Source organism: Ascaphus truei, chromosome 1 (genome assembly GCF_040206685.1).
Source record: "Ascaphus truei isolate aAscTru1 chromosome 1, aAscTru1.hap1, whole genome shotgun sequence".
NCBI classification, from domain to species: Eukaryota; Metazoa; Chordata; class Amphibia; order Anura; family Ascaphidae; genus Ascaphus; species Ascaphus truei.
In genome coordinates this window covers 50,096,836-50,113,651 of record NC_134483.1, presented here as the reverse complement: position 1 = coordinate 50,113,651, position 16,816 = coordinate 50,096,836, and the positions used below count along the sequence as shown (strand labels likewise).

The 16,816-nt window shown below is 47.8% G+C and overlaps 1 protein-coding gene across 2 annotated transcripts in view; it reads left to right on the top strand.

Moving 5' to 3' along the window:
• The window catches only part of C1QTNF3 (C1q and TNF related 3), a 122,081-nt gene extending 105,864 nt beyond the window's left edge, over window positions 1-16,217 (top strand). For both annotated transcript variants that reach the window (XM_075575800.1, XM_075575793.1), the window contains exons 5-6: window positions 14,469-14,568; window positions 15,905-16,217. In XM_075575800.1, coding sequence (XP_075431915.1) covers window positions 14,469-14,568; window positions 15,905-16,064 — 260 coding nt within the window. In that variant the 3' untranslated portion in view covers window positions 16,065-16,217. The remainder of the gene's footprint in view (window positions 1-14,468; window positions 14,569-15,904) is intronic.
• The last annotated feature ends 599 nt before the right edge of the window (window positions 16,218-16,816 follow it).

Here is a 16,816-nt window from a genome sequence, read left to right as displayed (position 1 = left end):
CAGGCATGTGAAGAAAGCTGTGTGTGATTCAGTCCAGATATAGATCCTACGTCATAACCAAGCAAGCTATGCGTTCCTTTAAATGTTTCTGCAATGTAGTTGCAGTACTATAATCTGCTTTCCACAAAACGCAAAATACAAAAACCAGGTTACGATGGAGTAGTGCAGCGGTGCGCAAACATTTTGAGCTGCAGCCCCCTTCCTGGGAGCTGCAGCATTCGCACCCCCACCCTCTCCCGATGGCTCGGCATCACGTGACCCCACCACGTCATTTGACGCGCGTTGCCATGGTGACGCATCGCAGAGACCCGGCTGGCAACAGGTTAGTGAGTTACAGAGGCTTCACGCCTCCCCCGGCATTTAATTTAAATGCCGTGGGGAAGAGCTTGGGGCCTCTGTAACCGCTGCGCCCTCCTACATATTCCCCCGCTCCCCCCTGGGGGGAGACATGAATCCTCGGGAATGCTTGGTTTACCTGGACGATATTATTGTCTTCGGTAAAACCCTGGAAGGACATGAAGAACGGCTGCTTAAAGTGCTGGACCATCTGGGGCGAGAGGGCCTGAAACTGTCACTCGACAAGTGCTGGTTCTGTGGCACCTCGGTGACCTATCTGGGACATATTGTGTCTGCCAATGGAATCACCACTGATCCGGGCAAAGTCAAAGCTGTGGTGAATTGGCCGCGACCTGAGAACGTTATGGAGCTACGCTCTTTCCTCGGCTTCTGTGGTTACTATCGTCGCTTTGTGGAGGAGTATTCCAGTAAGGCCAAGACTCTAAATAATCTCCTCAAGATATACCCTGAAGACACCGGGCGGAGGGCCACCTCTGCTAGACAGCCGTTTGATGATAAATGGATGACTGAATGCGAACGGGCCTTCTTGAGCCTGAAGAGGAGCTTAACTAGGGCACCTTGCTTATGCCAATCCAGAATGGTCCTACGTCCTTTATGTAGACGTGAGTCTTAACGGCTTAGGTGCAGTCTTGCACCAGATGCACCCGGAAGGCCTCCGACCCGTAGCCTACATCAGCCACAGTTTGACTCCTAGCGAGCAAAATTATCCGGTACACAAGTTGGAGTTCCTCGCCCTCAAGTGGGCCATCGTGGACAAACTCCATAATTATTTGTACAACGTATCTTTCGAAGTAAGGACAGATAACAATCCCCTCACCTACATACTGACATCCACCAAATTAGATGCTACCGGCCACCGATGGCTTGCAGCGTTATCAAACTACCAGTTCACACTGAAGTATAAAGCAGGGCCTCTGAATATTGAAGCAGATGCTCTATCCCGAAGACCAGGGCTGAGCCCAACTTCAGACGATGACGACTGGGAAGAGTTCCCGGGACCAGGGATGAGAGCCATGTGCAGCATGGCTGCTGTCATAGAAGATAGGGTGGCATTCTCAGAGTTAAGGGTTGCGGACTCCTTAGGATGTCAATCTAAAGCCATCCCTGCCGCTCACTGTGATCCAGAAGGGATGAATATCACTCACAATAAAGTCATAGCATGGAGGGATATGGTCCAATATGAGATCCGGGACCCCATAGCTGGCATCATCCGTCAAGCTGTCCAGAGAAACAAGCCTGCAATTCTGAAACGTGCTCGTAGCGACATGGTCACCATTCTCATGCGAGAAGCCGATAAGTTTGAGATCGACAATGGGCTAGTCTATCGGGTGGTGCAATACCACAACCACCTGAATAGACGACAACTGGTTCTCCTACAATATATGCTCCTTAAAGCCTTGCACGATGAGCATGGACATCTCGGTGTGGAAAAGACTTTCGGACTCGTCAGAGATCGTTTCTTCTGGACAAAAATGCATGAGTCGGTGGAACATCACTGTCGACGGTGCTCACGGTGTATTCAACGCAAGACGCTGCCTACCCGAGCACCAATGGCCCACCTAAAGAGCTCAGGCCCCATAGACTTGGTGTGCATGGATTTCCCCACAAGGGGAACTACAATCCCCAACAGCCCCAGGGGCTGCAATCACATGCTGCAGCAGAGCCAATAGGGCTGTAGTATTCCCCCTGAAGGAATTAGATACATTTTGCGCGCTGGGACATGTTAGGCAGTTGGAAGTTGGACACCGAAGGGGTAGGCTCTGAGTGTGCAGATGCCTGTGGCATCTGCACTAGGCCAGAGACCCCTGATATGCCCTAGCTAGGCCCAACTCCCCTCAGTTTGTGGCTGCTACAGGGACAGGCCCATAGATAGGGATACTGCCCCTGTAGATTGTAGTGAGGGACATAGCCAGGACACAACGGCATCCTGGCCCTTCGTGGTCGGGGACCAGACCACCCCACGGAAGAGACTATCCTTGAGGTGGAGACCCCATGCAGGGACCAACCCATGCGGAGGCGGAAGCGGCGGAGTCGCGGATCGTCGTTGGGTCCATGTACTCCACCACCGGACGCAGCGGCAGGTACACCACGCACAAGTGCACCAACACACACTATAGTGGCAGCGTGGACCACATATAAGGGTGAGTGGTTATCTCCCTGTGGACACCAGGGTGGTTGGGTGCCCGAGGGCCCTGTCAGGTACTGTGGGCACTGAGGACAGGAGTGGAGGAGACTTGGCGGGTGGTTACGGCCCTGCGAGGCTTGGCGGGTAGGCTGTAACCAGTAGCTGTTATTTTATGTTTTACCCAGTGTGTGTGGTTATTGTATAAGTGTATGTATATATATATATATATATATATATATATATATATATATATATATATATATATATAAACCCTGTCTTCCCATAAGAGAAGGCACAAAAGCAGCAACACTCAGATATAGCAAAAAGACATGTATTAGCAGTGACAAAACAGCACACTATAAACCCAACGTTTCGGTCCTGGCAGGACCTTCCTACAGTAGCGGCAGCTTTTATTCTTACTTTTGCCGGTGGCAGTCCGGGATCTACTCCGGCTGGCGCCGGGTGTAGACCGCGCGCCGCCGCATATTCCTCCGCGCACCCCCTCCACCCCCCGCGCATTTTTAACCCCCTTCCCGACCCCGAACCCGGCTCCTGCTCTGCCCCTCTGCTTCCCTGCACCCCCGCTTACCTCGCTTTAAACTCCAGGGGTATCAGGGAAACCGGGGAAGCACGTGACAGTGACGTCACATTGACGCCGCGACAAGCCGCGTCACCACGCTTCCCGCACGCATCCTGCCGTGCGGGAAACGTGAGAATAAAGGCTGCCGCTACAGTATATATATATATATATGTATGTCCTGTAACGGGTAATTCCACACAGTAGAATCCGTTACAGGTGGAGGCGCAGAAGAACACCGTACCAGTGTACACACCAGGCTCCCTGCAGCGGAGGCTCAGACCTCCTGTGAGCCACAGGTATTGCACCACACACACCGTAGCCACACATCCTCCAAGGGGGTGTGGGAAAGTGCGCTACATTTATAAACGCAATCAGATGTAAAATTTAACAGACACAATGCAAGTGTTTTAAGAAAAAAATTTAACTGTACACAGCAAGATTACAGCGAGAATGAGGAAGCAGACAGGATATCTTTATTTATTTTCAGAAATGGTAAGAAATAGGAAAAACACGGTGGCCTTTATTCACGAAATAGCTGTCAGTGCATAATAAGATAACATATCCATGTTATTAAAATAACTGTTACCGCAAATGGCTACTGCTGTTTTGTGTATAAGGCAATGAAACTGATTCTAGCATTTTTAAATAACAACTACTTTCCAGTTCTGCTTTTTTCAGGGAATGTGATTTCCAAGATAAGAAACTGTTGGGCACTGTTTTTTAAACTCTGCATACAATAGCTTAATTAACGACAGAGAAGCCCAATGCTACATCCAATATGACAAAAATACACAGTAAAATACTTATATATTCTCTTGAAAAGGGTCATTTAGTTTAACCCTTTGGCCAAAGCATTGTAAGCTTGCGAGCCACATCAAGGCAGACACCTGTTCGCAAGTCCTAACACTACCAGGTAAAATACTAATATACCTCTATTAGGATTAAAATTCTCATTAGCTCTACTTTTTGACTCTTATATACATATATATTTTATGGGGGCTCAGGGATTCCCAAAAAGAGCTTGCTGGGGTTTTGTTTGTGTACAATAACTTAATTGCAATTGTTTATTGCTTTAAAAAAAAATGAAGCAAGCTTAAAGGGGCCGTTCCCCCTGCATGTTATGTTGTTTTTGAAAGATTACGTCAGCATACTTCACAATGGGATGCTTGTTTTCATCTCCCTATTTCCTTCCCATCTCAATGATTTTTATAAAACTGTATTTTACTCCTAAATAAATATCCCCCAAACCTAAATTAATATTGCTGCTAAACACCACCCACTTCTGACATTAGTAGACTCTAAAGGGGGAATTTATTAAACTATGTTATAACAGGGCACATAACGTGATGTTACCTAAAACAGGAACAGGTGTTATGTTCTCTGAGTTTACATCATATTCCAGGATTATTCAACTCATTTTCCAACGGACCCGGATCAGAAGAAAATTAGGAGTAGAAGGGCCATACGTTATTGGTGATGCTTTGAAAGACTTCTGCAGAACAGAATTAGGTGAGCTCAGACATAGCCCTATAGTAGAATGTATCAGTAACACAATATAATTCAATACCTTTATGGAGCTGTATGCAGCTAGGGAAAATGTATTGGCCATATGTCTATGGAAAACAATTACAAAAATCCTGCACTCCTCCCAAATTGGCAATTTAGTAGTGAAATTTGATCCTAAGTCTGAATGAAGTTTAGTTGCATCATCTGATGAAAAAATTATTCAAATGTGCTAACCCTGTCAAGTTAAAGTCTATTTTAGCAGATACTTACACTAAATTCAGAATATTTCTTATTGTCTTGTTGGCTATATTCTCAGTGTAACATACACTTTATTTTATATATAGTCTCTGGTATATTCACAGTTTGTACTGTCTGTATGCTCTTCCTTTGCTGCCCTAATGTCAGCCCGCTAGGCAGATACTAATGCTTGGCTCATAATGGTTTACCTAAAGGATTCCTCTCCTGACCAGCATTCGTAGAGCTCCTTCTCCTGCTGGACAGTGTACTAGGTCCCCTCGAAATGTCATCAGGGCCCCCGACTTTGGTACTGAATGCTATCTTGGGACCTTCTGGGTTAGAGTTACCCAAGGACCCTCCAGCTGGGCTAATCCTGCTCTGTCTCGAGGACTAAGTTTGGGGAAATCCATTGAGACATTGGCTTACTCCTCGTGAAACAGGAGAAGAGAGAAGCCATTCCTATGGACACTCTCTATCCTGGAAACTGTCCCTAACTTCAAAATAAGAGGGAATCACTACACTGTTATAGAGACATCTATTCAACCAAACATATTCACACTTTCTACAGTGAGGCTCCTCCACTGTTACTCCACCAGGCCCTTCTCTCTTACTATACTGTATATATCCTACTGTGATGTAATTGTAACCAGGCATAGACTTAGGCTCTGTAAAATCACCCAGTACCATAGGATGGGCGATAAGCATCACTCTATGCGAGCCCACACGTCCAAACCTACAAGACCCTCGTAATTCCAAAGGGGGAGCTATATATACAAACACACTTCTCTTGTTTGTCTTTCACAAAAATATTTCACAATATTGCAAACCTTTATAACATCTGTCCATTATCTTAAGCTAGATGAGATTTTCAGTGTGGAAAAATTGCAATTAGTTACTTAAGCAACCGAAATTAGCAGGAACAGAAAGTCCAAGGTCACATCTACGGACTTCGTGGGCCGTATTTGGCCAGCGGAGCACCAGTTGAAGAGCCTTATCGAATTCATTGAAATAATTATATGCAAAAGTAAAGTTAGCTCATTAGCATAGGCTAAATGTCATATTAACGCTACGGTAACTTCAAAATACATACCATTAGATAAGCCTTGGCGTTACTCTGATTCAGACCTCAAAATAGGTATTTGTGGGATTGGCAAGAGAGGAGAGGGCAATAACGCTCTGTTATTTAAGTCATACCAAACTCTCACGTTACACCCTTCAGATACAGCAGAAACCCTATTTCAGAGTCTGGATAGGACTAATGCCAGGTTTTTCTATGTGCTAAACCAGGTAATCCCAATGCGTTTAGTGAATAGGGGATGATACTGTATGATAATGCCTTATTTGCATCTGATCAATAAAGTCTGTTTTAGTTGACGCTGTTCTCTTTATTGGAGAAAACATGGCTTAACGTTACATTTAGTGAATATAGTGTTACTATTAAGTAGCCTGAGTGCAGTGAATACGGGCCAAAAAACCTTATCTGAGATGATAAAGACACAGTAATACAACAATATTCCCAGGTAGCTCAAACTCTTACATCCACCACATCATGAATATATATTTATGCCAAAATGAGTGCTACTGAGCATGGCAAATGTATATAACAGAAGACAGGGGTGCCCAATGAAACATCAAATTGACAAAACATATATGGTAATGAGTATAAAGTTTAAATACTTGAATTATAATAGTAATTACTTGTTTTTTCAGTTAAACCCTTTGGCCAAAGCGTCGTAAGCCTGCATACCACGTCAAGGTAAACCAAAAATGCAGGTCCTAACACTAAAACTGGGAACCCTATTATTATTCAAGTATTTAAACTTTATACTCATTACCATATATGTTTTGTCAATTTGATGTAACATTGGTGCCCAATGTCTTCTGTTATATACATTTGCCATGCTCCGTAGCACTCATTTTGGCATAAATATATATTCATGATGTGGTGGATGTAGGAGTTTGAGCTACCTGGGAATATATGTGTTAATCAATTTCTGACTGGTAACAGTCAAATGGAGGTTGGTGGCACCTCCCCCTAGAGCTCGCCCCTCCCCACCTTTTTAACTTGGGAGGTTCTGGCAATTTGCTGAATGGACAAGACTCACTGCAGTTGCTTCTCCTCATACAGAGGTAACAGGAACGGTTCCCAGTTTTAGTGCTAGTACCTGCATTTTTGGTTTACCTTGACGTTTGGTATGCAGGCTTACGACGCTTTGGCCAAAGGGTTTAACCAAAAAAACAAGTAACTACTATTATTATTCAAGTGTTTAAACTTTATACTCATTACCATATATGTTTTGTCAATTTGATGTAGCATTGGGCACCCCTGTCTTCTGTTATATACAGTGTAACGGGTATATCCCCCCACCCCAATCGCAGATTCTACTGTGTGGGTGCAGGAACATATATTGTTACTCGGTGTGGTGCATACCTGTTGGCTCACAGGAGGGCTGAGCTTCCGCCACGGGGAAACCTGGGGCAATTACACTAGGGATAATACTTACAATAATGAACGATGCAACGCCTCCACCTGCGATGGCTCCCACCAGAGGGGGAGTGGTTCCTCGCAGGACAATCACAATAACACAATAATGATCACATAGACATGAAGGTATAATAACTAGTGACTTTACTCACATGTAAGAATAACCTATCACATACATAACATAACATGTGTCCCTCTCTAGAGGAGACACCTACTGCGTCACGCAGGACGCTTCCCCAACACTAAGTGAGCCCACCCAGTGTCCAGAGAAACCCCACCCAATGTCCCGCACTCTTGCAGAGAGTCAATGGGTGACTGCGCAGTCACAGTTAAGCTAAGGGCCCGGTGGTGCACATATGATTGTATAATACCTGCCGAGCACTCCGGTGCTCGGGTCAGCAATACTTCGCAAAGGATAAGTCGGGCGATGCCTTCTTCTGATCCTCCAACCGAACTCCTTGCACGTGGACCGCTAGAGCGGTCCCACTCCGGAACAGTCTCCGTGGACCCCAACGTGGGTCCAACCGCTTCACGGAAACAGCACTCTTCACTGTGTCCCTATCTTCCTAAGGGGCACGTGCTACACTATAGGCCGTCCCTATAGTGCAGCAACCTGTGGTGGCTTGGGAAACTCCTATGGGCCTAAAGGGGTAAGGACCAGTCCCACTCCCCTAACTACCCACGTCCCTACAGCCTCACTAATGCTGACAGCCAACGTGCTGTCAACTAGGTGCCTGCCTGCCAGACCTCACAGCACTGACCGCTGTGACTCTGACAAGGCAGCACTCTAAGCTAAGGGCAGCGTCCCTATCTTGGGCCTCCCTAAGCAATTAACCCACTACCCTAGTGGGGGATTGGGGCCTATCTGGGGTGCGGGTACCTATAGGGCCGCAGGAGCTGTACTCGCTCCCCGCGCCCTGCCTTCCCTCACCGATCCCCTGCTCCAACTATAACTCCTGAGTGACAGGGTCCCTTCTCTCTAGAGCAGTCCCTGGCAACACTCTCTCTATCTCAGAGTACTAAGCTACCTCGGTCCCAGGGGGTGCTGGCCTAGTACAGCGAGTCCAAAACTCCTGTACCCTACCTCCTTCCTTGGGCTGCTCCGGTCTCTGACTGCTCTGCATCTGACTCCAGTGACTATCTGACTGCTGTCTGCTGTAAGCCCGCCAAATGTATCTATTTCTCCTGGGCTCCCTAAGCCCTATTGGCTCCCTGGTGTCACATGGGGCGCGCAAAGGCTCTTGGGATATGTAGTCCCAGCTCAGAGCCTTCCCTGGTAGGCTAGGGGTTCACGGGCTTTCTCTCCGATGCCCTGCGCGTGCGCAAGCTTTCCCGGGCTGCCTCGATCTTCCCTGAGCTGTCCCTACTCTCGCGCGAGCTATCCCTGTCTCTGGGGCTCTCCCTACACTATCGGGGCCCTGCGCATTTGCAACCCGCAGTGCAATGGCGGCGCCCTGCTTCACCGGCCGCCGGGACCTCAGAGACGCGATCGCGGCCTTAGCAACAGCCCGATCGCGTCCCCGGCAACCGGCCGCAGGCAGGAGAAGCCGCGCTGCTCCCTGCTCCAGCCCCCACCCCTGGAAGCAGCCATCGGGTCTTTCAGCACCCGTGATCGAACTGCGCCAGGGGAGGGGGGTCTCCAGGAGCCACGGGAGCTCCAGGCTATATTAGTAATACAACAAGACTGATAAGACCCTTTGTAATATGTATGAGAAAAAAGCTCTGTGTTGCTGCTGCTGGAGTAAATACAGTAAGTATAAATAGCACAGTCTCTTTAAATAAAAATTGAAATACATGTAGCCAGGTCTAGGATTGGTGTACATATCTCTTTCTCATGTTGGCAGTAACCCTGGTAAGTGTGCAGGAGTGCCAGCAACAATCATGAGGTTTGCCCTCACACCCTGGTGAGGTGTCATATGTCCCCAAGGGAAGTGACAACATGCAGTGTGTTCCCACTTAGGATACAGGGCATGTTTGTTCTCCGGGGGGGTGATATAAGACACAGCACTGCCTAAAGTTAGAAGTTCAGTTTCCTGTTGTTGAGCTGCTCAGTTCAGTGAGAGGCACGTGAAGGTCTGCAACATTGTTGCAGTGTCTCCTGCTAGCTGTGAGTCAGTGAGCATACGCAGCAGAGTTACAGGAGCTGAGAGAGACAAAGCAGCTCAAGAGAGGAGCTGACAGCAGCCAGAGAGGCTGGAGAATCTATCTGAGAGTAGAGGTGGAAAGCAGCTCTATTAGAGAAGGGACCTTCCTAATGGAGTGCTGCAAGGAGATGAGTGGCTGAACTGTTATCTGTGAGGGGCAGTTTGCCCATACCAACCATCAATAAAGATGCCCTGTTCGAATATACCTCCACTGTGTGAGTGTGAAGTTACTCAGCAGTGGATGGCACCACCAAGAAGGAGTTCCTCACCAGGACCATCTCCCTGCGGAAGCACAGATCCTGATGAGGTGGAGACGCTGCACATGAAGTAAGTTGGACTCGCACACACTACCTCAGCTGCCTGTCTGGATGACATCCCCTAATACCATCAAGCGGGAAACTCAGGAGCCCTGTTGCCTACAGGTGCACCACCAGACACGAACATGTAATGGGGACTGGTTAGACTACCCGGGCCAATGTGAGATTGGGGGGGGGAAAACCCGTTACAATTGGAGGCGCTGCTGAGATACCTGTTAACAGGACAGGCTTTTGCTAGGCACACAATAGGAAACAGGGAGAGTGTCTGCTGCCACTCTGTGCTGGAAAGGGAAAATCTAGGGGTAGTCAGGAGAACGAAAAACCTCGCAAAGCACGCCCTAGACTGACCTAAGGGGTTAGTGAGTCTGGAGCCGGGGGCTATAGCTGTCCTAGTCACCTTGAGGTAGCGCTAGGGGTAGGATGCCTGAAGGGATAGCCTGTTAACGTGGTCAGGAATTCTGGAGAGGATCTGCACTAGGCTAGCCAACAGGAGGTAGACGCCCAAGTACTGCATGGAAGAGCCAGAGTACTCTAGTCTCCATTCCAGATCACTTACCGAAGGGAGCACAGATTGGAGGAAGGAGATACAGTAGACACAGAAAGAGTGAGCCTAGCCTGAGGTAGTGCAAACACGAGTCAGATCTACGTTAGGTACACAAGGTGGTGCACAAGGCATGTTTGTTGTATCGGTATGGCAGCTGCCCCGCAGAGAGGAGCTCCATGTACGATCAGAACGAACACAGTAATCCAATGGCGACCGCAAGAATGGAGGATCCGCGCGGTGCGGAAGGTCCAAAATGGCGGACGGAGGCCGAGGGAGAGAGCGCACATGGCGTGTGTGCGGGTGAAGAGCAAGCTACAGAAGCGACTTTTGTGAGCCTGCTATGGAGTGGTGCTAAAGCTGTGGCTGCGCCGTTTCTGTCCTGTCTGGGGTCTAGGGGCAATACCCCCGAGGATACTGAGGAGGACATTGTAGTGATGTGTGGAGAGCCTGTGGAAATTGAATGTCAGTCGGCATGCCAACGGTTAAATGCTACCTCAACATTCAAAGAGACTGATGGTGCGAATCAAAATGGCGGTTCCCGCGTCTCTGGGAGACCGCGTGGGCCAGTTGCAGGAAATTCTGCAAATGCTAAAATTGCAGAAAGTTGGCTGGGATTGGCGCCAAAGGAAAAACCCCACCCTGCGGGGGGGTATGGCGCGAAAGCTGTGGCCGCGCCCTCAGGGACTGTGACGGACTCAGAGCCCCTCCCCGGTGATGTGAGTGACTCAGCGCAGAGCCAGAACCACTCCCTTATAGAGCATGCCCCTCCTTTACAGTCCACCAGGGGGAGCAAGCTCAGTGAACAGCGATCAGCAACTGCTGTTCTCACTAAAGACAGTACAGAATGCAGAGAAGCACACCCGCAGTTGTATGGAGCCTGGCGATACAAAGGGGGGAAAATATCCTTTCTGGTGTGCCCGTGTCTACAAAAGAAATTGAACCTGACTGGTGGTATGGACTTTAACCATGTTGTGTTACCCATAAAATACCGGGTGGCCTGGGTGGATGGAGAGGGGTGCATAAGATGTGCTTGTGACCAGTGTGAATTCCCAGGTGACAAACCGACCTGGGGTCCCAAGTGTGCCTGCTGCGGAGCACAGTTCCTAGAGCCTGTGCTGCTGCAGGCTACGGAACAGAAAGAACCATCGGCGGAGAAGAGCGCGACCGCAGTGGAGGTACCGGAGCACGCCAGCTTCGTACCAACAACCACTGGTTGTATCGCAGAAGAACCCGGTGACTACCTTGCGGAAGATCCGATCGTGATATCCTCCGAGGAAGAGGTGGAAGTCTCGTCGGGGGTGATGCGCCTACCGGCGGACCACTACAGCGGTGCGGTGAAAGAACCGGCACTTACCTGTGTCGCAGCAGAGCGGAGTCTCGTGTTGCCGGTACAGAGACAACCTGAGAGGCGGAGTCCCACGGCCGTGGTGACTTACAGCGCGGAAGGAGGAGAAGATTCCATCCCGAGCCGACGGAGCGGTGAGATACATCCTTACCCTCCACAGGCGCCGGTGGTGGCAACGGCGGAGACGGGCCTAGTCCAGGCCCGAACGGAGCAGAGAGCAGAACCATCACTTCCGGTGGCGGATGTCGTTCTGGAGGAAGAGGTTCCGGTTGGGAACCCAACGCAAGATGGCGGCGAGTCCAGCGAGATGGCCGTGTCCTCTCGGCCAAGCAGCTGTACCAGGTTGCCTGGGTCTGAGAAGAGCCAGCAGGCCCTGCGGAAGCCTGGGAGTAAGGAGGCGAGTGAACCGGAGTGCCAGTCCGATGGTACCGGGCAAGGTAGCGAGAAGTTGCGGGTCGTAGCCCCGCGTATGCCGGCAGTGTTTCCCTATGCCCAACCCCCGGCCATAGTTAAAACTCATGCCCCTGTCACTTTTTCCTATGGGTCCCAGTCTAGCCAAGGGTTGTCTGGGGAGTCCCGAGCCACTTTTGAAGAATGGACTGTGGAAAATCTGGACTGTGGTGACTGTTTTACCTCTGATGAGGGATCGGGGAGGAAAATGGCTATGCAAAGAATGTTGTACTGCACTAATGATGACAGTTGTACTGTTGGGGTGGGATGTGATTCTAAGAGCATTGCGTCAAATTTTGGGTCTCCAGGAACTTTGGGAGTTTCATCTGGGGATTTGGGTAATGTTGCTCATATGGTGCCTATTGCCCGGGGAGCCCCCTATGTGCCCCCATTGTCAGAAAGAGTTATTAGGGATTGCCAAAAGTGGTTACTTTATTTTCACCATCCATGGGAGGGAGAAAGTAAGTTCGAAATGAGGTCCCCTGATGAGGATAGGGGATATGGCACTGATGAGGAGGAAGGATCAGGGGAAGAAAATTGGGATCCTGGCGGGTTAGATGAGAAGTGGTGTAGTCAAGAGGGGATATGCTACATCTCCAGGAGATGCATTAGGAAGGTGTATGGGCATGATCCTTTCATTCCATTAGCATCCATGCCAGAATTATGGGCTGATTGTGGGTGTCCAGTATGTCACCCAGAGTGTTACCGCCTTGATACTCTAAGCCCAGTGGACCATGCTGTGCGCAAGCCACCTTGAGAGGGTATGGGGGTACCAGTCATGGGTTCTACAGAAGGGAATAATTCTGGGTGTTACACATCTACGTTAGGATGTGTCTGTTATTATGTTTATGAGAAAGGATATGTACTGTAATTATGTGTTGTTATGTTTTGCAGTGCTACCTGAAGGAAGGTTCCGCAAATTTAGGTCCCAAGCGAGGACGTTGGGATTCCACCAGGGGGAGAATGTAGCCAGGTCTAGGATTGGTGTACATATCTCTTTCTCATGTTGGCAGTAACCCTGGTAAGTGTGCAGGAGTGCCAGCAACAATCATGAGGTTTGCCCTCACACCCTGGTGAGGTGTCATATGTCCCCAAGGGAAGTGACAACATGCAGTGTGTTCCCACTTAGGATACAGGGCATGTTTGTTCTCCGGGGGGGTGATATAAGACACAGCACTGCCTAAAGTTAGAAGTTCAGTTTCCTGTTGTTGAGCTGCTCAGTTCAGTGAGAGGCACGTGAAGGTCTGCAACATTGTTGCAGTGTCTCCTGCTAGCTGTGAGTCAGTGAGCATACGCAGCAGAGTTACAGGAGCTGAGAGAGACAAAGCAGCTCAAGAGAGGAGCTGACAGCAGCCAGAGAGGCTGGAGAATCTATCTGAGAGTAGAGGTGGAAAGCAGCTCTATTAGAGAAGGGACCTTCCTAATGGAGTGCTGCAAGGAGATGAGTGGCTGAACTGTTATCTGTGAGGGGCAGTTTGCCCATACCAACCATCAATAAAGATGCCCTGTTCGAATATACCTCCACTGTGTGAGTGTGAAGTTACTCAGCAGTGGATGGCACCACCAAGAAGGAGTTCCTCACCAGGACCATCTCCCTGCGGAAGCACAGATCCTGATGAGGTGGAGGCGCTGCACATGAAGTAAGTTGGACTCGCACACACTACCTCAGCTGCCTGTCTGGATGACATCCCCTAATACCATCAAGCGGGAAACTCAGGAGCCCTGTTGCCTACAGGTGCACCACCAGACACGAACATGTAATGGGGACTGGTTAGACTACCCGGGCCAATGTGAGATTGGGGGGGGGAAAACCCGTTACATACATAAAAAAACAAATAGGAAAATATTAAAAGCAAGGTTGTAAATCTGAGTTAAATGGCATCACACACGTGGAGTTCACTTTCACAACAGGTATTTTTGGGGGTGAAGCTGCACCTTTTATGGTTGTTCACTCTTTCCGGTAATCAGTGTATTAATCAGTTAAATGCAAAGGATTTTTAATATTGGTTTACAGAGCACACACAGAAAGCCTTATGTGGGCACCCTGGGGTCTACTGCAGGTACCATCATAACATACATAGCCTTGCTCTACTCTTCTCATGCTTCATTGATCATACAAACAGTGCTCTAATTAATGTGTAAACACACAAGTACTAAACAGGAATGGCTCATGCTTCGCAAATTTGGGGGGTTATTTATTAAACTACAATAGTGCCAATCGGGGCACTATGGCACAGAATCACCCATTGAAGACATAGAGATTTTCTGTGCGATAGTGTTGACTATCACAGTTTAATGGATAACCCCAATTATGTATGATGGGCACATTCAAAGTTCATGGACCCCTCCATCTCTTATTCCTAATTTCATTCTTACAGGTGCGTATTTCTTCACGTTCACTATGCTGAAGCATGAAGAAGTTGATGATGTGTATGTGTACCTCATGCATAATGGAAACACCATTGTAAGCATGTACAGGTAAGGTGGTAAAATAGGTGCAAAATGGGTACTGGCTCGTACTGCATGTATCTTTGGAAGAAAACAAAATGTAACTATGAAGGAACACAAATAAGTTATAGTGAGTAAAAAGGTGACTACACGTCCATCGTACAGCATACAGCAATGATAGAGACCCCTTATGAGCACATTCATTTGCAAGGGCAATAACCAGCCTCACATTGATGAGACCCTAAAATCTAAATAGCTGTCACAGGTGAGTAAGTTTGCTGGCAACACACTTCTGTAACCCAGGCTTTGCTGTAAAGTCTGTGTAAATCAGCAGGCATAAGCTTAAAGGGAAACAAATATGTATGAAATAAAAGGGCTCATTTGCAGGTCATTACCCAGAATCCCTAGCTGCAGTGGAAGCACAGTATGCTGTGTGATAATGGGGTAAGGCAGGTTTGGGGACCTGTCTGAGACATGTAAAGGTGCTCATATAGTAAGTGTTCTGTTTAATTTTTGTGAAGGAACACTGGAGGTGTATATTAATGTGATTATGCGCACCAGACTAAGAAACGGCTTAATACAATCTCTTACTTTATAAAAGCCAATGTTTCTGTGTTATTTCCACACCTTCGGTAGGACTTAAAGAATATCATCTATACAGTGAATTATATACAGTAGGTAACTAACACCAAATAAATAAAATAAAAAAGGGTGTGTGCCCCAAGCACGCGCATTTTAAGTGAAACTTCTTTGTCTACTGTTGCTGTTTTGTCACAGAAATTGTATTTTGTGATGGCGCTTTTTTTAATTAAAAATGAAAACACAATTTCAGTGACAAAACGCAAAGAAGTTTGACTTAGAACGCGGGTGCTCTGCACACACCCTGTTTTAGCTATTTGCCCTTTTATATTTATACTAACTGTGAATTCCTTGAGAGTGAGTGTGAGAGTGGGAGTTAGGGTGCGGGTGTGACCTGGGTGGCTGGGTGACTGACATGGTGACTGACTGATTGGGTGACTGACTGACTGGGTGAGTGAGTGACTGGGTGGGTGACTGACTGGATGAGTGGGTGACTGCAGTCAGTCTGGGTGTGTCACTGACTGTATGGGTGGGCGACAGATGACTGGGTGGGTGACTGACTGGGTGGGTTGGTGACCCACCTGTGCAGCAGAGAGTTCAGTGTGGGTCAGGCAGCTGATCACTTCTAGGGTCCTGTGCATGTGCATACCACCGGAGGGCCTGCGCACACATCACGAAGGGCCTGCGCACACATCACCGAAGGGCCTGCGCACATGCCATATCCAGTATTAGACAATGTACATACCAGCTGATATCTGAAACATTAAACTATGAATTATCATTCTAGCTTTGAAACCAAAGGGAAGCAAGACACTGCAGGAAATAGTGCTGTGCTAAAACTATCAAAGGAAGATGAAGTTTGGCTCCGAATGGGAACCGGTGCTTTACACGGGGATCATCAACGCTACTGCACCTTTTCTGGATTTCTCCTCTTTGAAACTAAATGAGAATGCGAGGGGATAATGTTATTTCACCCACTTTCATGTGTGTGGTTTGTGGACTCCTTGTGTAATGATGAAATAGAATAAAAAATACTAAGATGAAGAAATTTGTATGTATGAAGAACCAAGTACTGAACAATAAAAATGTAAATGCTCAAATGGCAAATGTAGAAATAAGTATCCCTTACGCTGCTTGAGACGCCTGGAGCCTTATGTTTTAACTGTGTTGTACGGTACATTGCCTGCTGCAGAAAGGGGATTAATTGCAGTGACTGACAATTGCAATGTTGATTGTACTATACCACCAGAGGTGGCCAACTCCAGTCCCCAAGGATCAACAACAGGTCAGGTTTTAAGTATATCCCTGCTTCAGCACAGGTGGCTCAATCAGTGGCTTAGCCACCTGTGCTGAAGCAGGGATATCCTTAAAACCTGATCTGTTGTTGTCCCTTGAGGACTGGAGTTGGCCACCTCTGTAATACACAGTGACTGCTACAGACTCCTCTCCTGGCAGAAAAAAAACAATGCTTCTTTATTAGGAAGCAATATAGAAATATGTTCTGGAGATTTAGCTTTCTGTCAGAATGTATGAACACATTCAGTACCGTCTGTCGAGAACTAGGAAACCTGTGATTATTCTGCTTTATTACCACACTGTAAAACAAGAAGCTCCAATAAAACAATGTAAAAAAATCGCCACGGGGCAAAATAAAAAGCTTCTGATTAAGTATTGGGTACAGTAAAACCATGTTACAGAT